Consider the following 22,952-nt stretch of genomic DNA (forward strand, 5'->3'; position numbering starts at 1 on the left):
ATCTCTGATTGGCTGGAACGCCCATCAGGCACAAGGCCAATACATTTGATTGGCTTGTGTCTTGCAAAAGCTTTGACTCCCGCAGCTGGACGCAAGTTTCAAAGAGCACTCAGCAGCCTCGGCTGTGTTTATTGATACAAGAATGAGGTTTACTAAAATCAGGGGGTTCAGGTCCTGGCAATCTCAGAAACCAGGGATGGAAGGAAGTGCAGGCTTCTCCACTTCTCCCATTTTACAGATGACATGGCCGAGGCTTACAAGGGGTCTGGGGTCAGGTATGGGTCTGAAAGTGGGACATCACCCTGAGCCAGCCTGGGGAGGTCAAAGAACCCCTTTGGCTGAGCTCAGTGTCACAACACGCTGTGCCAGGAAGACTTTATTCTGCGTCTCCTGCCGTAAAAGAGAGGTGGAGGTGAGACAGACCTCTCCCCATGTTCCTTTCCATATTCCCCAAGACCCCTTCCCAGGGACTCTGCCTGGCTCACCGTCGCTATCTGCCGTTTGAGCTCAGAGATGAAACGTCCATATGAGTTAGCCAGGGCCAGGGTATACACCATCAGGATGCTGGAGGAGACAGGAATAAAAGCCACATCCCAAACACTCTTAGAAGATCTTCAACATATGGCTCCTTAGAAATCAGGGGTCTGGAACTTCAAACCCAGGAGTCCAGGACTCCAGCCTCCTGCTTTCTTCAGACCCAGGAGTTTAGGTCCCCAGCTCCCTCCTCTCTCAGATGCAGGCAGCGGGGCCCCCAGATCACATACATTCAAACTCAAACCCAGGAGTCTCGGCCCCCTTACCTGGAGATCAGCAGAAGGGGCACAGCAAAAGCCTGGGTCCCCAGGAAGAAGAGAAAATTCTGGGTGGTCTGAGGGAGTCTGGAAATAGACTCAGGGATCTGGGACCAGATGGACAACTGTCCCTGGAATGGACCACACGTCTTGGAAGGTGGGATCCTGAAGTCAGAGAAAGGCAGAGCTCAAGGATGGCCAAGTCAGAACGCTGGATGAGGGTGGAGGGAGGGACAGAGAGGCAGGCACTTCTTACACTTACAGGAAGATGCTATAAAGCACAGGAACGGCGGAGATGGCCAGACCCAGGAGAAGGACCAGAGGGAAAAAGAAATTCGCCGTGGAGGCTCGGAAGGTGCGGGAGGCCGGGGAACAGATGGAGAAGAGGACAAACTGGTGGGGGAAGGAGGACATCTGAGACACAAAAGGCTGGCTCCCAGTCTCTCTATTTTACCCACCCAGGATTCCTAGCCCTTGGCCCCCTCCTCAGTCAGGATCCAGGAGTCCCCAGTCCTTTCCCACCATCAGACCCAGGAGTCGGGTCCCTCAGACCTAAAAGTTGGGATACTCTAGACCCCTCCTCCCACATCCAGGAGTCTGTCTTCCAAATCCCTTCTCTCAGGATCCAGTAGTCCAGGACTTTAGCATCCTCCACCCCTAGGACCCAGGAGTCACATCCCTCAGTCCCCTCCTCCCCTGGGGCGCAAGCCCAGGCCCCAATACCTCCAGCTCCAGATAGGTGCTCCCCATCCCTCACCTTCTTCAAATAAAAGAGCAGCAGGAACTTGGCTGTGTTGAGCAGGGGCAGTAGAGGGCAGAAAAAACTCCCCACCCAGACCACCGTCTGCGCGTAGATGAGCCCTAGCACCTCGTCGGGCACCTGGAATTCCTGGGTTCCTGCCACACGACGTAGCGGCTCCGGACAGAGGCCACAGAGGAACCTGAGGGGTGGGGGCGGGGCAAGTCAGAGGCAAGCGGGCCCGGGGTTTCCCCGCCTCCACCGTCCCGCCCACCAACTGGAAGTGAGTGTATCTGTCAAAGCCTGGAAAGGGCGTGCCCAGGGGGCGGAGCCAGCGGGAAGGAACTCTCTAACACGTGGAGGGGGCGGAGTCTGCAGACTTACGGCACAGAAACCACAGCAGAGAGGTTAAGGGAGGGGGCGGGGAAGGGAAGAGAACTGGGTGATGGGGCGGGGGCCTGCTCTGAAATGGGCGGGGCCACCACGACGGGCGGGGCTCTTACTTCCGAGGGAACTGGAAGAGCAGCATGACTGCTATGCCAGTCAGCAGATCAAAAAGCAGGAGTTTGTACATCTCTTGCCCCAGCCGAGTCTCCCAGCACTGAGGAAGGAAGAAAGGGATCAGAAAGACCTCAGTACCCATCATCCGAGTCTCTAAATCACAAGCATATGAGACCCATCAATACTTTCTCTGGGGGTCTTCAGTTTTCCAAACATCCATACCCCTGTCCTCAAGAGAAGGGTATTCTAGCACCCCAAGCTCCTTCTTCCTCCCAAGCCAGGAGTCTGGACCCACCCAGTTTCTCCTTTCCTTCAAGGACCCAGGACTCCTGGCCTGTCTTTCTCACCGGAAGTTCGTAATTGTAGCCGCAGGTTTTGCACTTATCAGCCTCTGCATTGCCCCCGCAAGTGATCTGCTTCCAGAGAGAGAAGATCAGGACGAGCAGGGAGGCCAGGCGGAGAAATATAGTCCTAGCAAGGGAGAGAAAGGGGATCAGCAAAGAGCTAGTACCAGCCGCGTGCCAGGCCCCTCCTGCACGGAAGGTGCTCACAAGTCTCCCCATTTCACAGATGAAAAAACAGAGAGAGTTGGGATTTGAATCCAGATCTCACTGGATCCCATGTCGGGATTTCCATGTCTTATTTGCTAGAACCAAGGTCCCTCCACCAACCGGCCCTGCCATCATCACCAGCCCACCCTAGAAAGTTTGAACCTGAGCAGTATTAAAACGATCTGGCGGCTCCTGGTATAGCCCTCCAGTGGGGCAATGAACTTGAACACTGGTGGCAGCAGTAAGTTGACCCCGGCGATGAAAATGGATGGAAGGTAATCCACCCCGAGCTTTAACAGTGGCATTTGCTGGACAAGGGGCCACTTCTGAAAGGGAGGAGGGCCAAGAGAAAAGGCTTTGGGGTCCTGAAGGAGCCTTGCTTGATGTCCTCCCCCAGCCTCTTCTTCCTTCAGCACTCTGAAGTTTGAGGTCCAAACATAAGCCCCCATCCCTGCTAAGATCCCAGGTATCATAGACATCAGTCCCCTCCACCCTTGGAAACATAGGTTCCAGGACCCCGGGGCCCTCTTCCCTCAGGCCCCTCCACACCTGCAGCTCCACAGTGGACTCTGTAGCCCAGAAGACGCCGTAGAAGGCCGCCCCCAGGAGTGCAACCACCAGCAGGTTGAGCAGCACTCTCATCGACCACACCCTGGCTTGCTGGTGCAGGGTCCGCACCGCAGCCTGCCGCCGCACCACCGCTTCCTCCAGCTCCACCTGAGGCCAGGAGAGACGTTCACTTGGGTGCCATTCCCCCAGGCCTAGCAGGTGGTCCAGAGCCAGGGCTCAGCTAGAACTGATATAGCAACACACCTCTAAGGACTTCTATAATGTTGTCTCAGTCCCTCCAGGGCCCTCCAAGGAGACAATTTAGATGCCCTGGCTCCACCCTTCCAGCACCAGAAGCTACAGCCAAGGCCGCACACCCGGCAACAGACCCCTCCCTTTTAAGGCTCCGCCCACTACACAAGCAACACCGTCAAAGGCCCATCTGACTCTGAGCCCCGCCCTTCTGAGTCCCAACCTAGCACTGTATACCTTGCCCTCCAAGGCTCGTCCCAGACTCCAAGCCCCGCCCCCGAGGCCCCGTCCAGCTCCCAAAGCCCCACCCCGCTGAGGTCCACCCCAGACTCCAAGCCTTGCCCCTCTGAGGCCCCGCTCAGCACTTACGATTAATTCAGCAGTTCCAGTTCTAATTTATCAAGCCCTTTCTGGCCTCACCTTTCCAAACTTTGAACCAAGGAGCTTTAGGGCCCTCCCCTTTCCGACTACTAGCTTTTTCCTGTGACCTTTGACCTCAGGCATGTCTGCAGCCTCCTCCCAACCCTCTCATTCCCCAAGGCCCGCCTCCTTAGAAGAAAGCTCTACTTAGCATCTCCCCAAAGTCCCATCCCTGGTCTAGGCCCTGCCCATTCTCTCAGCCCCAGCCTCTCTGGTCCCTATCTGGTTGTAGACCACACCCCCTAAAAGTACCTGCAGCTCGTATAGGATGGTGCGCTGGCGCAGCCGAACGTGGACATCCCCGCAGAGGCCAAAGTCCCAGGCGGAGAATACCCGGTGGCTGTAGCTGGTCAGGACCCCAGATTCAGCCAACAATGTCTGCTTCAGGCCGGACACCGAGCTAAGAGAGGGGAGACCCAGGAGATGGAGTGTGGCAGGACAGCCGCGAGCATGGGGGGACAAACAGGAAAAATACACCCTAAGACCTTGGGCATTTGGTGAGCTGTTACCTGGTGGAGAGTCAAAGAGGCGGAGACACATACAGTCCTTGGAGCCAAAGATCAAGAGAGAGATTCCAAGATAGACCCAGAGGAGATCAGACACACTACAGAGAGACAGAGACCTAGGAGATAGGAACGCAGAGTGAGAGGGACAAAGACCCTGGGGAGACACAGAGATGTAGAGGGGGATTGCGACCCCCCAAAGAGGACAGAGATTCAGAGAAAGGGAGAAAAAGACTCAGTGAGAAGGAAAAGATCTAGAAAGAGGAAATCAGAGACTCAGAGAGAGGAAGGAGGGATAGACACCCAGAGAAAGGGCTGGGGAGAAAGACTCAGAGAAGCGGGGTAGGGGCAAGGTAAAGAGACTGAAGAGAGGGGACCAAGACCTACGGAGGAGGACAGAGAACAGAGAAAGGGAAAGAAACAAAACTGGACAAAGAAAGTCCATATCCACCTTCACTACAACTGGTGCTAGCCTCCGTTATCTCTCTAGAGGACACCAACATAAGATTTCTACCTGGTCTCCATGCTTCCACCTGCACCTTCTCAAAATCTTTTCTCTGTTCTTGAGCCAGTGGAACCCTTCTTTTTATGCAGAGCAGATGAGATTCCCCTGTTTAAAATCTATTCCACAGCTTCTAGTTCTTGAAGTCTAGGCTCCTTCATAGCATAGCCAGTCAGGGCCCACCTGATCTGGCCCCCACCTACTTCTCAAAGCTCAAATGCTGACTCTCCTCCTCCTGGCCCTTCATTTCCCAGAACACTCCAAACCTCTTTCCACCACAGGGCCTTTACACTCACTGTTCCCTCTGCCTGGAATGCCCATTTCGTCTGTTCACCTGGCTGGCTCCTTCTCGTCCTCTGGTCTCCATCTATGTAGGTCACCTCTTCAGAGAGTTCTTTATTGGTCACTCCATCTAATGAGGGTCCCCAACCATTATTCTCTATTTTACAGGGTGGTAAACTACAGCCCGAGGACCAAATCCTGTTTTTGTAAATAAAGTTTTATTGGAACACAGCCACACCCACTCATTTGCACACTGTCTACAGCTGCTTTTGCCTGCAACAGTAGAGCTTAGTTGAGACAGGGACTATATGGCCCACAAAAATGAAAATAATTCCTACCTGGCCTTTACTTTTTTATCAGAAAATAATTGTGCTAATCTCTGCTCTATCGTATCATAAAGGAATCATATGTAAGTGTATCAAACAACAGGTTGTACACCTTAAATTTATACAGTGTTATATGTCAATTTCATCTCAAAAAAGCTGGAAATGTCATCCCATTTGTCTTCTATATAGTACCTACAGCTCCTAAACTGAAATGGTTGATTTGCTTGTTTATTTAACAGTCTATCTCCCAGTTTATCTCCCCTATTACACTGTTTGGGGACCGTGGTAGTTTAAAGTGGTCTTGAGAAGGCTTCTGGAGGCTGGTCATGTTCAGTTTCTTGATATGAGTGGGAATGTAGCAAGCTTTACCCTTTAGTTTGTGCATTTTTCTGAATGTGTGTTACATTTTTTAAAATAAAAATATATGCCGTTAAACTAATATCTGACTAATTAATACCTGACAGGGTAACCCACATACTCTATGGGGAAAGGATAGTCTCTTCAACAAACAGTATTGGGAAAACTGCATAAACACATGCAGAAGAATGAAACTGGGCCCCTATCTCACAACATTCACAAAAATTAACTCAAAATAGATTATATACTTAAACATCAGACCTGAAACTGGAAAACTCCTAGAAGAAAACATAGAGGAAAATCTCCTTGGTACTGGTCTTGGTGACAATTTTTTGGATATGACACCAAAACACAGGCAACAAAAGCAAAAATTACTAAGTGTGACTACATGAAACTAAAAAGCTTCTGTACAGCAAAAGACACAATCAACACAATGAAAAGGCAACCTAAGAATGAGAGAAAATATTTGCAAATCATACATCTGATAAGGGGTCAATCTCCAAAATATATAAAGAATGCCTGTAATTCAAGAGTAAAAAAGCTAATAACTCATTTTAAAAATGGGGACTTGAATAGACATTTCTCCAAATAAGACATACAGATGGCTAATAGGTACATGTAAAGGCACTCAACATCACTCATCATCAGGGAAAAACAAATCAAAACCACAATGAGATATCACCTCACACCTGTTAGAATGGCTGTTATCAAGAACACAAGAAATAAGAGCTGGTGAGGACGTGGAGAAAAGGGAACCCTCGTGTGCTGTTGGTGGGAGTGCAAATTGGTGCAGCCACTATAGAAAACAGTATGGAGGTTCCTCAAGAAATTAAAAATAGAAACTACCATGTGATCCAGCAATTCCACTTCTGGCTACATGTTCAAAGGAATTGAAATCATTATCTTCAAGAGATAACTGTACCCCCATGTTCATTGCCACAGTATTCCCAATAGCCAAGACATAGAAAAACCTAAGTGTTGGGCTGGGGGCAGGGAGAATGGGGAGATGCTGGTCAAAGGGCACAAACTTCCAGCTGTAAGATGAGTAAGTTCTGGGGGTCTAATATACAGTGTGGTGACCATAATGATACTGTATGACATACTTGCAAATTGCTAAGAGAGTAGATCTTAAATGTTCTCACCCCCCAAAAAAGGTAATTATGTGATATGATGAAGGAATCATATATAAGTAGTCTATTAAATCACGTGTAATCATATTACAAAATGTAAGTATATCAAATCAACAGGTTGTACACCTTAAACTCATACAATGTTATGTATCAATTATACCTCAAAAAAGTTGGGGGGGGGAGTCAATGTCAAAAGAAGAAGATGTCTAAAATGGATTACTTGTCACCACCCTGGTCCAAGCCACCACCATCTCTCACCTGAATTGTTGCAACAACCTTGCCCTCTAACACACAACGTGATTGGCTCATTTATGGCTTATAGCTTGTCACTTGTCTCCTGGCTAACATGTCAGTTTCATCAGGACACAATCTGTTGGCTTTTTGTTTGTTTGTTTTCTCTACTATCTGTTTTGCCAACTGCGTAGAACAATACCTGGCACATAGTAGCTGTTCAATAAATATTTGTTGCATAAATGAAATAGTGACTGCTGTTTTTCTATATCTCACTTCTCCCTTCCATTAAAGATGTAATTCATTTGCTTGCTTATTTAATAGCGTACCTTCCCCACCAGACTCTAAGCAACAGGAGGGTGAAACTTCCCATCTTTACCCCTGACCCTGAGCCCTTGTAAAGCATTTAAAAAATTGATTTCAACTCAGAAAGGGACCAAAGAGTGAGACTTGGGATTCCTGGGAAGGGGCTTCTACCACTACTGCTCCTCCCAGGGTCCGGGGTCTGGGTGTGCGGGGGTGTCACTGACCGATGCAGGATAAGCACCAGGGAGAGGAGGCCGATGGCAAAAGTGGAGCAGAGGTAGGCAACAGCCAGGCTCCAGCGTGGTGGGTAGAATCCGTAGAAGAGAGGGGACCATTCTAGAAAACCCTGCGGAGGGAAGGGTGAAGCAGGGCTCACCGTGGGGCTGGCGGGGCGGGGTTCAGGGAGCAGGGCAATCAGGGTCGGGGGTCACTGCGGCTCAGAGGGGGTCTCCCAGAGAGGGTCTCCAAGCACTCACCTCTCCCGAGAGCAGGCTGAAGATCTGGGAGGAGAAGGAGACCAGGCCCTGGGGGCGGGGGTTGTACGAGCCGCAGGGAGAGGACAGGTCAGGGCTAGGGGGACCCGGGGGAGCCCCGTCCAGCCAGGTGGGCAGCAATGTCATGCAGGCCTTCAGCACTGCGGTCAGCATGTTAAGAAGCAGAAGGAAGCGCAACAGCAAGAAGTAGGACTCGGTGCCGGCGCCAAACTGGCCTGCAGGGGACGGCAGAAAAGCCTCGGGTTCCTTTCCGAGTCCGGACCAGGACCCTCCTCTCCTCCCTCAAACCTCCAGCCCCTCCTCACTCAGACCCAGGAGTCCAGGCTCCCAGCCCCTCCTCCCTCAGACCCAGGAATCTGGACCCCCAGCCTCCTCCACCCTCTGGATCGGGGTCCGCCCCGCTCCCGGACGCCAGCCCCACTGTACCCCCGATCCTCTTCAGCGTCCACGCCCAGGGCTCTACGGTGCGCAAGACCTCTTGCATCCTGTCCTTGGACCTCCGAAGCAGCAGGGCCCAGTGGGCTGCCCTGGACCCAGAGTCCTGAGTCACTTGGTCCCTGCCGTGGCTCTGCCTGGGAGGAAACAGAGTCACAGGCAGGAAATTAAGGACATAACAGCCTCAAATGGAAACCACTCAAATGTAGAAACCACCAGACAGTACATCGCGGTGAGTTCCTAACACGGCTACTCTAGCAATAAAAGGAAACGTATGATGCTAAGCATAGGAGCCGGACGGAGCACCAGGACTCGGAGTTCAATTTACATGAGTCCCAGAGCTAGCGCAGGTGAACGCTCCTCCGTAGAGATGCGGACCCAGGCGGCCCAGCTCTGAAGAGGAAGGAAGTGATCGTACATAGGTCTGGGGAGGAGGTATCATGGTGAGGGGTACGTGGGGGTGCTTCTGGGGTGCTGCTGCGTCGTATCCCTTGCCGTAGGTTGGGTTCACCTGGGCTCTCGTTGTAGGATACTCTTTCAGTCTGTACATCATGTTTCCTGTGCTTTTCTGTAGGCAAATACCATCATAAAGTAAACATGAAAAAAAAAAGAACAGAAAAAAGGAAGGTATTGTGATTTATAATGAGATATATATATATATTTGGTCTTCCTCCCCATTTCTGACACAGAGCTGCTAAAGCCCTTGGGATTCCCTAAGTGTTGAGAGCAATTAAGGTGACTTGTTATGTTACTGAGGTGAGTTTTGGACCCCACCTAAGGGTGGGGTCTGGTTGCCAGTGGAACCAACCATGTGATTGGAGGGCTGGAACTTTAATTCCCACACCCCCATCCTGGGAGGGGACAGCAGCAGAAGTTTCAATCAGTCACCACTAGCCAGCGACTTACTCAGTCACGCCCATGCATGAAGCCTCCATAAAAACCCAAAAGGATGAGGTTTGAAGCGCTTCCGGGTTGGTGAACATGTGGAAATCTGGGAATAATGGTGACCTCAGAGAGGCCAGGAAGCTCCGTGCCCTTTCCCCATACCTGGTCCTCTGCATCTCTTCCATCCGGCTGTTTCTGAGTTATATCATTTTATAATAACCAGTGCTCTAGTAAGTAAAATGTTCCTCTGCGTTCTGTGAGCTGTTTTAGCAAATTAATTGAACCTGAGAAGGAGGTTGTGGGACCCACTGATCTATAGCTGGTCAGTCAGAATCTGGACTTATGACTGGTGTCAGAAGTGGGGACAGTTTTGTAGGACTGAGCCCTTAATCTGTGGGACCTGATGCTGTCTCTAGGTTGATAGTGTGAGAAATGAGTTAAATTGTAGGACATCCAGTTGGTGTGGGAGAATTGCCTGGTGGCGTGGGGCGAACTCCTCATGCACACATCAAAACTGTGTCAGAATTATAGAAAGAAACAAGGGTCAGTTTCAAGGGCCACCTGAGCAGCCACACAGGCCCCATTCTTGGAAGGGCCTTGCACTTCTAATGTTCTGCTGTTGTCATCTTGAAATGTCTAATAATTACTGAACAAGAGGCCTGGCGTTTTCATTTTTCACCGGGCCCTGCAATGTATGTAAAGGGAGAAAGGAAAGGAAGGAGTAAATAAAGCATGTTAGGCTTGGAAGAGGAGGAGGCAAAGACAGAGAAGGACAAAGCAGAGAGAAAAAAATGAATAACAGATTTCAGACCCAGAGAGAAGTAGTGAGAGGCAGAGAGCGGCTTGGAGGGAGAGAAGAAATCAGTTGGAACACGAGCCTGGGAGAGAGACAAGTGAGTCTGGAACCATGGAAAGACGGGACTACTTGGAGTCGGAGAAGCGGAGACACAGATGGGGAAGAAGAAACCAGAGAGGCAGATCAGAGAGGCAGGGAGGGCAGAGACAGACGTAGGCAGAGCCCAACAAGTGGGAGGGGGATCTCACTTGTGTGCCCGTCTGGCCTGCATGGGCCAGGGTAGTTCCCGGGAGGAGGGTGGTTCCTGCAGCTCCTTTTGGGCAGTTTCTGCGAAGGCCTGGATGCTCCTCTCTCCGTCCTCATCCTCTTCCTCTAGTGCTCCCCAGGGCAGCACCCCAGGACCCCGGTACCGAAGTGTAGCAGCACTGGGGAGCTCATTCAGCACCGAGGACAGCGATGGGCCTGGGAAGGAAGGGGAGCTGAAAGGACCCAGGAGTCCAGGCCCCCAGCTCCCAGCCCCTTCTCCCTCACCCAGGAGTCCAGGCCTCCAGGCCCTCCTCTCTCGGAACCTGAAGTACAGGCCCCCAGTCCCTCCTCCCTCAGACCCAGGAGTCCAGGCCGCCAGCCCCTTCCCTAGGCATCAAGTGTGTACCTTCCAGGCCCCTCCTATTTCAGGGCTAAGGAGTCCACAACTCAATTTCCTGTTCCCTCTTATGCAGGAGTTTGCCACCCTGGCCCCTCCCACTCCTAGATATCCAACTCCCAGCCCCTAGCTATCTCCTCTCCCAGGTCTCCAACCTCCTCGCCAGGACCCAGGAGTCCCAATCTCCTGTTCCCTTCTCCCCTGGAAACTCAGGAATCGAAACCCCTCCCCCTTCTGCCCTCCAGACCCAGGCTTCCAGGCCTCCTCCATTCTCCGCCAGCCCGAGGGGTTTGACCTGACTTCCCTGGGCTCCCCAACCTGCTCTGGACTCTCGGGGTGCCGGCCACCTCCTGGAGGAGCCCCAGTCTTCGGGTTCCCACGCTGGGCTGTCTTCCATGTCCCCAGGCGCAGTTGCGTCTCTGTCTCTAGCGGCCAACTGGGCGGTGCCCCAGGGAAGGGAGGGGTCTGGGCCAGTCACACCTGGGCACCAGGTGGCCCCGGAGGGAATACAGTGCACTTCCTATAACCTGTCAGGGTCGCTGCTCCGAAAGGTCTCCTGGGAACTGAAGTCCACAGGTGTCAGTGTGGATCCTGGGAGCTGGGGCAGCACAGCACATGGGGTTTGGGGGCTCATGTTCCCCACATCGCTTGATCACCCAGACACTCCACATACACAATCTGTGTGCAACACTTTATTGGGAGAGATTCACACATTCTTACGCTGTCTTAGGCCATAAGATGATAGGAGGGTGACAGGAGTGCTGGGACCCTGAGGTGGCTCAAGTGGAAGCTCCAAGAATGGTGGCCCCCATGCCTGCTCATCTGTGCCTCAGTTTCCCCTTTGTGAAACAGGAAGGTTATGTCCCTTTCCAGGCCTGAAACACTGGTGTGATAAAAGTGGGGCAAACACCACAAGAAAAATGGGCCCCTCCCCCAGAGAGGAGCTGCAGAAGGGGACTGGCCCCTCAGCCCTGATGTTTGGGCAAGCCAGCTCTCTGTGTAACCTGGAAGCTGTGGCAGAAACAATAGGAGAGTCCTGTCTGGACAGCATCTGGATTTTATAGGAGGGAAACAGACCTTCTGGAACCCTCAGGGGAGGGCGGGAAAGCAGGGAGACCCCTCAGCTGTGCTTCATGAAAGGCAGGGTACTGAGCAGGGACATGGGAATCCTCTCCAGGCCCCAGGCCCTGAGCCAAATCAAGGACTCTTTCTGGGAAAGGATGGCAGCCTGGTTCACAGAATTCCCAGGCAAAAGCTTCGTGGCTGGACCGACTGGCAGCGGGAGTTTCAAGCAGTTTACTCCTCCCGGAGCTTTTCCGGGGCAAGGCTGGTGGCCTGCGACCCGGTCTTCCGCCGGCTGGGGCTGCCCCTACCCAAAGCCACCCCCAGCCCGAGGGCCACGAGGGCCAGGATGTGGATGCAGAAGTAGATGGAGGCCCAGTAGCGGAGAGTCTGGCCCAGCGACAGCAGCACGAAGCCCATGCACATGTAGTCGTAGGCTCTCATCTTCAGGAACCAGTGCACCCAGTCCCAGGCCTTCTGGCCGCCTGGGCCCAGCCGCCCCCGCAGTGCTGACTCCAGCTGAACCTCGGCTGCCAGACACAGCGGGATGGTCAGGAAGCTTAGGTAGTAGCCAGGGTGAAGGCCGTGCCAGTAGGCGCTCAGCAGCATGGTCCAGGCGCTCCTGCGGGAGGGGCTGGGAGTCAGACCCGGAAGTCCAAGCCCCCAGCCCCGCCTCCCTGAGACCCGGAAGTTCAGGTCCCCAGTCCCTGGAGTCTCTACTCTCTTTCCAGGAACCCAGCTAACTGCCTCCCAACACCCGTTTTCCTCAGGACCCAGATGCCTGAGCCCCTAGCTGCTTCCTCTTTTGGGGATCCAGGAGTATAATTCCCGATCCATGAAGACTCAGAAATCTCCAACCATGCCCCCCCCCTTTATGGACCCTAAAATGTTAGCCCTTGAAGACCCACAAATTAAGGCTCTGATCACCACTGTCATGGACACAGAGTGTGACCTTCAGCGGGTTTTGGGGCCTGGGGCAGAAATCCTTCCTGCCCATGGCACCCACTTTTCCCTCCGGCACATCAGGGCTGGAAGTACAAAAGTCACCTAATGACAGAATAATGCCAACCACACATCTTTGGGGGCCTAAGGGTACAGAAAAAGGTTGAATTTTCCTTGGCCATTTTCTTGAAAAACCCAATGTTTGCAAATCTTTCCTTGGTCCTTTGGATATAGATGTAAATCTTTGGAAAGGCAAAGTAAGCTGTAGAAAGCCTTACAATCCAGGGATGTTTTTTGGAGCCTGGCAGCCATCTCTGAAACCTAAACACCCTAGAAGATAGAATCCTGTTTCCTGGCCATTGTGGGGGTTTGTCCTAGGCCTGGCCCCCTGTAACCACCTACTTGTGGGAGAGATAGGACTTTACTCTTCCTTCAGACAAAGCCCACTGGTTAGCATGGCGGCTACCCCAAGTATCAGGTGAATTAGGGATGAACATGAAGGGAGGTGCAGCAAACAGTGCTGCGGAGCCCTCCTCCTTGAGCACAAGTTATGGTTTCTATCGAGGACAAGCTCTGTAAAGGACGGTAATGCCCAGGGGTGTAACAAGGGTGAGATTTCTTTCCATCTTGGTGACCTCACTAGTGGGTGACTCGCGATGTGCACGGCCATCTGGTTTAATGTGTTTTCAGTAACAACACTGTTCTTTTCTTCCTACTTATGGTGGAGAGGATTTACATGAGTGGCAGGATTTAGACGCTTTCCCCAGTGGGGAGACAGGACAGGAGGACACACACCTGTGGATCCTGAACTTGCCCTCCATCCCCTCGGCTTCCATTCCTAAGCTTCCTTTCCCATTTTGCTGCCCCTCCACGCCCCTCCAAAGACTCACCTGGGCTGCCCCTCGAAATGTCTCCCTTTTGTTCTCTCTCGAGCCCACCGCATTCTGGCTTTCACTTCTGTCCTCCAAACTGCTCCCACCAAGGTGGCTGCCTTCCATCACACCCAACCCAGCGGTCCCACCTGCCTTCATTGTACTGTGATCCTGGCACCATGTGACACAAATAACCCCTCCCTCCTCCTTGAAGCACTTGGTGCCCCCCCTCCCTTCCAGAAGGAACACTTTGCTGACTGTGCACCAATTTCATGGCTGTCTTTGCTGCTGTTCCTCCTCGTCCATAGTCCACACCAGGTTTTCTCAGTCTCGGCACTACTGTCTCTGGCCAGGTGGTTCCTTGCTGTGGGGCAGGGGGCCTCCAGGGCACTGCAGGGTGTGGAGCAGCATCCCTGCCTTCTACCTACGAGATGCCAGAAGCATCCCCCGGCTGTGACAAAAACATCCCCAGACATTGCCAAATGCCCTCTGGGGGTGTAGCCCAATCATCCCAATTGAGAACCCTTGGTTTAAACACTGGCGTGACTTGGGTTTTGACCTGACACTCAGCCCCCAAGCTTTAAGTATCATCTATCTATGATCTGATGACACTCAAGTGTCCACTTCTTAAACCAGCATGTTCCTTAAGCGTCAGAATCACATAACTAACTGCCTATCCAATAACTCCAGCTAGAAATCTAATAGTCACCTCAAAGCGAGACGAAACCCAAGGCTTGCTTCCTTACTCCACCCACTCCTGAAACCTTCTCATGCCGTCTTCTCCTTCTCAGGCAATGGCCCTTCTGTGCCCTGTATCACTTATACCATCACTCAGACATCATGTTTAATTTCCTCTCTCATGCCCCACATCCGGTCTATGCCATGCCTTGAGTTCATCTCTCAAATCCATCCTCTTTCAGCCACGGTTCCTTACTCCAGGACACCATCATCTCCCACCTTGCCAGCTCCAAAGGCCTCTGAACTGTCTCTGGCTTTACTCCTGCTCCCTTCCCCAACCTCTACGCCGTTCTCAACACAAGGCCAGAGTCATCTTTAAACTGGTCCCACATCCAGGTGAGTCCAGCTTCAGAGCTGCCGTCATTAATGGCTTCATTATGAGACGGCGTTACTGGGTGTCCTCAGCTCATCTGGTGGCTCCAGGAAGCCTGAGCGACACTCGGCAGGTTACCTAACCTGTCTGAGCCTTGGTCTCTTTATCTTAAAACTGGAGTAAGAGCTCCTGCTTGCTAAGGTTATAAAGATAATGTCTGGCACAAAGTCTCCACTCAAGAATTATCAGAGTGAAGAACAATAGACGCTGATATGTAGCCAGCACTCACTTGTCAGCTCTCACATTAAGTACATTTCACACTTTATGTCTCTTAATCCTCACGTGAACCTATCAAGCTGGTAATGGCATTGCCCCCATTTAAGAGGAAACACAGCTTACTCCTTAAGGTTTCTTAATAATTGGCGGGGCCGAGATTCTGGAAAGCTTGGCTACTGAGTCCACAGGGCTCAGTGTACTGCTTCTGTCCAATGAGGCTGACTTTACGGAAGTAGGAACTGAGGCCCAGAGAGGGAGGCACGTTCAGCGCAGAGTAATGCAAATCAGTGGTAGTGCAACAGGCTCCAGAAACTACAGCTCCGAAGGTCCTCACGGGCGAAGGCTCAGCCTGGGAAGCCACGGACAGCCCCAGGTGCTGCTGGGAGATGTAGTTCTGTGCGTCCCTGGGGCAGGTGGGCTCACCTGAGGACGTAGGAGCGGGCGGGCGCGCTCTTGTAGACGTACTGCGCCAGCCACCACTGCACCGTCATGTTCCAGTACCGCATGCCTTCTCGCACCCGCACGCAGAAGTCGGTGCCGTAGCAGTCGATGTTGCGAATGGTCTCATAGTCGTACTCCAGGGCAGCCGCCTCTTCCAGACTGGTGGGGGGTGGAGGGTGAGGGTGGGGGACAGACATGCAGCTCAGCCAGGCCCTCTTCTGACACGGGTTACTGTCCCAGCCCCGGTGCTAAGGAGGGGATCGCGGGCAGGCAACAGCCCTCTGGCCGTTGTCACGTTGGCTAGGGCAACAGGGTAGTGTAGCCCAGAGGGAGCCTTTCTTGGGAGGGAGGTAGAGGTGGGGCTGCACAGTTCACCAATAATGGGGTTCTCCTTTTGGCAATGGGGTGGGTAACAGCTTTGAAAAGCCTTTGAAGGACTACGGTTGCTAGACTACAAGTCCTTAGCAACCTGACCCTTCACTGTCTTCCAATGTAGGGAAAGGCCATTCCTTGGCAACCAAGCTCAGTGTATTCAGAGAAGCCTCCAAATGTGGTCCCTTCCGAGTAGTCAGACATTGCAGTTGCTAGGGAAGCAGCATCCCTAACAATGAGGTGGGCCGTGGTAGGGAGCTCTTCTAGGTTATGTGACACCTGGGTGGTCTCTGTTACTAGGGAAAGGGCATTCCTTAGCAACAAGGCCTGGGATATTTAGAAAAGCTTTAAGAAAGGGCCTTTCCTGGCTACTGATCCTTACCATTGTTCAAGAAGTGTCATCCCCAGTAACACGGTAGTTCTGAGTCCCTGGTGCCTATACATCTGGTGGGGGGGGGGGGGAACAGCCTTGGCTCACCTGCACCCCTGGTGGTTTCTGATAATGGGAGGGGGGCCATCCACTATGAGTGAGGCCAGTCGGTTTAGAAAAGCCTTTAGTTCCCACCTGACATTTTCTAGGGGACACCCTCTCCAGCCACTGGAGATCCATCCATGGTTACTAGGGCAGTGGAAATAAATCTGCATGGGGGTACTAGCTCCCCCACAAAGGAATGGCAGTTTGTGTCTACTAGGGGACTGCCCCACCCTAGCAAAGAGGAGCAGTTCATAATTTACACTACATTGACGAGGGGCTGCTCCCCCAGGGCCAGCCCTGGCGGAGGCTGACCATGGCTGATGGAAACAAAGAGGCAGTCTATTCCTGATTGCTTGGGCACCATTTCCCTTACAACACAGGAGCAACACTTCCTTAGCAACAAGAGAGCCTGTAGTTACCAGCAATGAGACTTACCTAGCAGTGAAGGAGCTAGGGAGGTAGCATTACTAGCAACAAGGTCAGTCCATCGTTACCAGGAGGATCAGCTTCCTCCGCAACACTAGGAAGGTGACCTACAGTTGCTAGGAATCGTGTCCCTTCCGCTAAAGGACAGCAGTCAGGGATGCCATTTCCTTAGAAACAGAGGGCAACTGCAGGCTATGTGATGACATTCCACGGAGGGGATGCTGGCTCCTAGCAACAAAGGGACAGTTTAGGGGTGCCATTTCCATAGCAACAAACAGCAACACTTTTGGCAGGAAGGGGCAAACCATGGCAGCTAGGGAACCTTCTTCCGTAGCAAATGGGTGGTCCAGTTGCTAGGGAACCGTTTCCCTAGCAACAAAGGGTAACCCATCAATGCCCAACGACGGCCTCCTGAGGAACCAGGAACAATCGGGTTACTGCGGTGGCACTTCCATGGCAACAGGGTTGTTAAGATACCACCTTCCTTTTCCTAGTGACAGAAAGCAATTCGCCGTCCCAAGGGGTGACAAGCTCTAGCAACAAGGGGCAATCCATAGGTATCAGGAGTGCTGTCCCCTAGGACAGGAGAAGGCGAGCTGTGGTGGCCCAGGGGCGACACTATGCCAACAAAAGGTGGTGGCCCTGCCCCCTGCTCCCCACTCTCCTCCCTGCTAGGGGCAGGGCCAGCCCGTGGTGATGGGGCCTGCCGGGTCTTGGGATGCCTCCCTCCCGCCGCCTGACCTGCTGGGGGGTGGGTATTGGAGGGTGGGGCCGCCCCCGGCCCGGGCTTTGGCGGCCACGGGGTAGGCCCCGAAGCCCGCGGCAATGCAGCCGCACTCGGCCGCAATCCAGGCCACGTAGAAGCGCATGCGGAAGGCGAAGAAGACGGGGATCATGTAGAAGAGGCGGGCAGGCAGCGGGCGGGCGTAGAAGGCATCCTCGCGCACGGCCTCCAGCGGGAAGAGGTGCGAGGACAGCAGGAAGAGCAGCCCAAAGAGCGGGGCCGGCCAGGCGCGGCGCAGCAGGGGCCGCAGGCTGGGCACGGCGCCCGGAAAGGGCTGCTCCAGCCAGTCCAGGTACGTGCGGTAGCGGAAGAACGGGCCTGTGGCGGGAGGGGGAGGGTTAGCTGGTCAGAGACTGGACCAGCGGAGAGGGTGAGGGAGCTAAGATGGGGAGAGGAAAGGGGGACAGAGAAGAGAGACAGAAGCAAAGACAAGGGTGGGGGTGTCCCCAGAGGGAAGGGACAGGGAAGCAGAGGACTCAGAAAGAAGGAAAGTGGTACACAGTTATATTGAGGGCCGAATACCCCAGAGAGTGAGGGGTACTGAGGCTCTGAGACAGATGGAGTCAGACAGACCCCAGGCAGGGGTTGAGTTCGGTGTGACAGAGTGACAGGAAGTAGAGGAGAGGAGGAGAGAGGTGTGAGAAGAAACCAGAGGGCACAGGCGCTGGACCCCCAGGAACCTAGGAGGACTTGGGTTTTGTTCTCAGTGCCAGGAAACCACCATGGGCTTTTCCAACAGGAAGTGCCGGGTACCATTCGCCTTTTACAAGACCCCTCAGCCACTGAGCACGGTGGGGACAGCAGAGGGACAATGATGGAAAATGGGAGACTGCTGCAGTATTTAAAATGATAGCCTGGCCTAGGGAGGGAGCAGTGGGGATCAACAGAAGTGACAGGTGTTAGAAGCCTCACATGTCACAAAAGGCCACATAGCGTGTGATTCCATTCTAAAATGTGCACATTAAGCAAAGTGACACAGATAGAAAGTCAATCAGCGGTTCCCAGGGACTGGGATTAGATGGACGTTTGGGGCTGATGGCTAAAGGGTGCAAGGGTTTCTATTTGGGGTGATGCAATTGTTCTACCACTATGTGGTGGGGATAGCTGCTCAACTCTGTGAATATACTAAACACCAGCATATGGCACATGGTTCTAAGTGGGAGACTATGTCAATTCTAGCTCAGTAAAGTTGTCATAAAAAAGAATACCTTCTATGAGGTCAGCATTAATGACAAATATTTTCTGAAACTAAAATGGGATCATATGCTGTGAATATTTGTTCCCTGGGCAGCAGAAGCATCAAAGCTACATAGGCTTTTCTCCTTTATCTCCGTTTGCTCCCAATAAGCTACAAGGCATCACTTAGGCTGAGAACAGTCGGGCTTCCTGTGGAGGAGCCCTGGGTCCAGTGGGAGGGTTGGGTACAGAAACTCACCCGCCAAGCAGCAGATGCTGGGATGGAGACAGAGGGCAAGGGAGACAGGACAGGGAGGCGTGGGGGGAAGGCGCACTCACCTGTCATGATTCCCACGTAGCAGTAGCTGTAGCTGAGTGTCTCAGTCAGAGAGGGCACGTCGGGCAGCAGCCCCAGGCTGGGCCCCTTGCTGAAGCCCGAGGCCATTTCCTTCCTCTGGGCTAGGTGCAGATCCTGTACCTCACTGGCCAGACTCACCAGCTGGGAGGAAGGGGTGTGGGTGGGAGACAGGTCAGACTCGGGGCCCCCTCACACCACCTCCCTCAAGCTACCCCTCTGGGCAGCCAAGGGGCGTGCTCTGGGGCGTGCAGCTGGGAGCTGCGTTCCACTCCCCAGGGAACATCTTGAGTCGTGAGTTATGGCATCTTAGTGGCTCTCTAGATGGCAGGCATTCCCTGGGGTCACTCCTGGGCCTGCCTGTCTTCTTTCTCTAAGTTCCATCCTTCTCTGTTCTCTGGCAGCCTGGGGCTTTACATACTCCCCACTCTTGTGACTCCCAAACTCTACCTGTAGCCAGGACTTCTCCTCTCACAGCCCCAAACCTATTCATTAAGTTGCGTCTTGTCATTAATACTCGGGCATTAATATACTGGGCACCTCAAATTTCACACATGCAGAGTGGAACCTGGTATTACCCACTCCTCAAAACGGATCCGCCTCCAGTCTCTGTGCTCAGGCAATGGCACCACCATTCAGTTATTTGTCCAGGCTGGAGACCTTCCTCGCTCCCCAAATCTATTCTCTTAAGTCTCTCAGGCCTGTCCTTTGTGTTTTGCCTCCACCACTGGGCGGAATATACTTGGCCTCTACCCTTCTCGGCACAGACTCAAGGCCGGCCCTACGTCAACAGGCCTCCATGTCTTCCAGCTTCCTCCACAGAGAACCCCAGGTAGACATGGAGGAAGATAGGACTGAGGGCTTGTGTTTTATTCCCTTGTAAGATCACCTTGGGCTGGCATGACTCTGGACACATCTTGTCAGGGTGGGTGCCTCTACATAAGCCTTTTCCTTCCAGGCTCCCCTACCTGCCCCTCCTCTCGTCCCCTTGGGCCCAGGGTTGGTACGGGCTCCCCGGCTGCTGGTCCAGGGTTCCTGCACTGTCCCTTCTGGCTCCTTCACGTCCTGCCCAACCACCCTTATAAATAATAACTCCTCAAGTTATCCTAAATGCGGTGTTTCCTGCGGGGATTCTGACTGACCCGTCGACAGGCTGATCAAGCCACCACCACCATCTTCCTGCCGGGCTTTGATTAAGGAGCCCTACCGCACCCCATCTTGCCCTTTCTACTGCAATCTCCTTGAGGCACCCAGAGTGAGTATTTTGAAACACGTAAATCCAATCACATTACCTTCTCTGGCAACAAACCAAAAAACCTCTTCCAGGGTACCTTGGGCCCCCACAGGAAGAAGTCCAAACCCCTTACGTTGGCCAACAAGGCCCATCGTGGTTTGGCCCCTGGTGTCCCTTCTCTTCAGTCCATGTGGATGGCACACAGTTGGAAGTCAGCCTGCTCCCTTCCACACACTGTGCCTGCAGCCTGAAAGGTGGTTCCTCTAACTCTTCTCTTAGCTAACCAACGCCTGCTTGTCCTGAACTCCCCTCCTGAGGAGACCTGGTTCGTTACCTTGCATGATTGCTCACTGATACGTTGTGGGAGCCCAGTGCACAGTGGGAACTCATGGCTTTTCCATCTGGGGTGGGGCCTGGGAATCTGCTTTCACCCATCTTCCCAGGTGACTTAGAGCCAGACCTGAGGATCCTGGTTTTGTACCCTTAGATAAGTGCCTTCTCCCCAAAGCGGTTTTCCTCCTTCGCAAAGTGGCTTGCTCCAAGGACGCAAAGAGAGCACTTAGCTCAGGCTCTGGCATTCATGCTACACTACTTGGAATACCTCTGTAACCCAGGGAAGAGCTGGGAGGTCAAGTCCCGCCCCCGGGGGTGTGTGGAAGATAAAATCCCACCTCCCCTGCTGGCATGGGAGTGGTAGAGAGGAGGAGGTGAAGTTAGCGGGGTTAACTGGTACAAAGGGAGGGTGGGGGGAATCTGACCTTCAGTGTCAGCAGCAGCTGGACCGCATTGGTGAAAGGCGTGGGAGTGGGCAGGCCCAGCAGGCTGAGTGCTCGGAAGAACAGGAGGTAGGAGAAGGTCCAGGCTAGGGCCAGGGCGTGGCAGGAGCTGGGGCAGAGGCAGGAGGTGGTGGTGCTGGGCCCCGGACCTCACCTCACCTCCGCTCCCCCAGATTCCAGCTACAAATCCCCTCCCACTTACCCACCTTCAGAGACAGAAAATGGGAGTGGGACAGAATGAACAAGACTGAAACTGTGGGAGAAGAAGCACAGCCACAAAGAAATGTGTAGCAACAGAGAAAAGAATAAGACGTTAAGAGAAGTTTCAGGGTGAAGATCTTTCCCTCCATTTTTTTACTGAGGAAGGGGGAGAGAGGGAGGGAGAGAGGGAGAGGGAATTCGGATATGAATGGTGGCAAGGCCAGCAGACAAGGAATGTCCTCTCTCCAGAATCCATGACACAGATGTAGAAGACCAGGACAGACACACAGGGACAAGACCCAGAAAAAGGCAGAAGAGGGAAACAACAACAAAAAAAGACAAATAACCGAGAAACAACAGATAAACAAGAGACATCCAGAGACCCAGGCAGAAACTGAGAAAGAACCAAAGAGCAAACAGGTTGCTTCCTCTTCCCCTCCAGTCTCCCCCCACCCTCATCCTCACCAGGGCTGGGCCTGAATGAGGGCCCAGGTCCCAAGGATGGTGACCAGAGAATGCAAAGTGTGGGGGCCACAGGTGAACAAGGTGAGCCCCAGGCCCACAGCTGCTGCTCCCCATCTCTTCAGCCCAGGTCCTGCAGGGAGAAGAGACAGCATAAGCCTGGAACCTTACGGGGGGGCCCCAACCCTGCTCCCCACCCCTATTTTCCACTGGGAGGGAACCTGACTCACCAGCTTTCTTAAAGAGGAAGCCAATGGGGATGGAGATAAGAAGAACCACTAGATATGTCCATTCTTCCGGCGACATGATCTGGGGGAGGGGCAGAGGTTCGCAGTGAGAACCCAGGACTCTGGCCCCACAGCCCTGAATCTGCCTCCTGGTCCTCAGTTGTCCAGGATCAGCTCCTCTCCTCTGAGAACATAAGAATCCGGACCTCCAGGCCCTCTCTCCTTAGAGGACAGAGGATTCCACTCCCCGTGTCCCTCTTCTGAGCACCCAGGCCTCCAGTCCCCTTCTCCTCCAGCCAACCTCCTGCTTCGAGGACCCAGGAACTCAGGCCCTCCCTCTTCAAGCACACACGTCTGCAGACACCCCCAGCCCTTCTTCGGGAGGACTTGGAGGAGCCCAGGCCTCCAGCCTCCACCTCTTTCGGAGCTCCGTACCCCTCTCCTGCCGAGAGGGGGACCACCCGGGTCTTCAGGCCCCCTCCCCAGTCACACTCCAGTTGTGTGCACCCAGCGCTGTCAGGACCGCCCCGGCAAAGCCACAGGCAGTTACGCCACCCGCAACTCGGCCGTGCTCCAGAGCCGCCCCCGAAACCCCGTCAGCGCGCCTCTGCGCAGCGACCCCACCGCGACTTGGGGCTCACCCACCACCTCTCACCGGGTCCGGCTCCGCGCCGCTCGCGGAGCAAGAGGAGGCCGAGCAGTCCCGCCCCGGCCACACCTCCCTGCCCCGCACGCCCCCGCCTCTCTCGAGGGCCTGCCGGGCTGTGCTATCCCGGGCCGTGTGAGCGACAACTTTCAGGCTCTAGGCTGGGCAGGGAAGGAACTGGAATCAGGAGTCCGGAGCACGCATCCGCGGATGGACCGGGACCCGAAATCTATCCAGCCCGAGTACAGAAAGAGGAGGGGCTTCGGGCTCGGAAAGAGGCGGGGCCAGAGCTTCGGGCTCCGAAAGAGGTGATGGGACCCGGGAAGCAGCCGGGACCTGGACAGCTTTTGGAGTGAGGCGGGGCCTCCGCTTCGAGTTCCTTCGGGCTGAGTCGGGAGGCAGTTTGGAGGAGGGGCCACGAGCTTCGGTTTTCCTCGGAAATAGTTGGGTACAAATGACTCGAGTTTGTTGGTAGAAGGAA

At 53.7% G+C, this 22,952-nt stretch overlaps 2 protein-coding genes across 12 annotated transcripts; both read right to left on the bottom strand.

Moving 5' to 3' along the window:
* Positions 1-123: 123 nt before the first annotated feature.
* On the bottom strand, positions 124-11,202 carry TMC4 (transmembrane channel like 4). Of its 4 annotated transcripts, none has more exons than XM_019715912.2 (15): positions 10,994-11,194; positions 10,299-10,512; positions 8,361-8,506; positions 7,917-8,149; positions 7,665-7,786; positions 4,056-4,203; positions 3,132-3,299; positions 2,745-2,908; positions 2,379-2,502; positions 2,034-2,131; positions 1,549-1,732; positions 1,054-1,184; positions 801-956; positions 486-564; positions 124-390 (listed from the first exon to the last, which is right to left on the bottom strand). In XM_019715912.2, exons 1-15 carry the CDS (start codon positions 11,088-11,090, stop codon positions 322-324), a joined length of 2,133 nt encoding a protein of 710 aa, XP_019571471.2. In that variant the 5' UTR covers positions 11,091-11,194; the 3' UTR covers positions 124-321. The 4 variants fall into 4 exon arrangements, 3 of the variants coding, with proteins under 3 accessions (XP_019571471.2, XP_019571472.2, XP_074172067.1); XM_019715913.2 differs by having other exon boundaries at positions 11,012-11,193; XR_012490522.1 differs by lacking the exons at positions 124-390; positions 1,054-1,184 and having other exon boundaries at positions 10,994-11,202.
* Positions 11,203-11,370: 168 nt separating this feature from the next.
* MBOAT7 (membrane bound acylglycerophosphatidylinositol O-acyltransferase MBOAT7) lies at positions 11,371-22,841 on the bottom strand. 8 transcript variants are annotated; one of them, XM_074315968.1, is made up of 8 exons: positions 22,467-22,841; positions 21,829-21,907; positions 21,602-21,731; positions 20,918-21,044; positions 18,910-19,069; positions 17,352-17,712; positions 15,320-15,496; positions 11,371-12,377 (listed from the first exon to the last, which is right to left on the bottom strand). In XM_074315968.1, the coding sequence occupies exons 2-8, from the start codon at positions 21,902-21,904 to the stop codon at positions 11,990-11,992; spliced, it is 1,419 nt and encodes a 472-aa protein (XP_074172069.1). In that variant the 5' UTR covers positions 21,905-21,907; positions 22,467-22,841; the 3' UTR covers positions 11,371-11,989. The 8 variants fall into 8 exon arrangements, with proteins under 8 accessions (XP_074172069.1, XP_019571474.1, XP_019571475.1 ...); XM_019715915.2 differs by having other exon boundaries at positions 22,481-22,718; XM_019715916.2 differs by having other exon boundaries at positions 22,471-22,611.
* Positions 22,842-22,952: the final 111 nt, after the last annotated feature.

Source organism: Rhinolophus sinicus, linkage group LG11, assembly GCF_036562045.2.
Source record: "Rhinolophus sinicus isolate RSC01 linkage group LG11, ASM3656204v1, whole genome shotgun sequence".
Lineage (NCBI taxonomy): Eukaryota > Metazoa > Chordata > Mammalia > Chiroptera > Rhinolophidae > Rhinolophus > Rhinolophus sinicus.

What these genes read in the sequence shown, in the direction of transcription:
- TMC4 (XM_019715912.2), bottom strand. Translation starts at nt 11,090, where the DNA reads ATGGAAGACAGCCCAGCGTGGGAACCCGAAGACTGGGGCTCCTCCAGG. An exon ending in GACGCTGAAGAGGATCGGGG is followed by an intron (nt 8,150 to 8,360) that starts GTACAGTGGGGC and finishes CGTCCCCTGCAG; the next exon opens with GCCAGTTTGGCGCCGGCACC. An exon ending in CCCCTTCTGCTGATCTCCAG is followed by an intron (nt 565 to 800) that starts GTAAGGGGGCCG and finishes TGTCTCCTCCAG; the next exon opens with CATCCTGATGGTGTATACCC.
- MBOAT7 (XM_074315968.1), bottom strand. Translation starts at nt 21,904, where the DNA reads ATGTCGCCGGAAGAATGGACATATCTAGTGGTTCTTCTTATCTCCATC. An exon ending in CTACGTGGGAATCATGACAG is followed by an intron (nt 17,713 to 18,909) that starts GTGAGTGCGCCT and finishes CTCCCGCCACAG; the next exon opens with GCCCGTTCTTCCGCTACCGC. An exon ending in GCCCGCTCCTACGTCCTCAG is followed by an intron (nt 12,378 to 15,319) that starts GTGAGCCCACCT and finishes CCCCTCCCGCAG; the next exon opens with GAGCGCCTGGACCATGCTGC.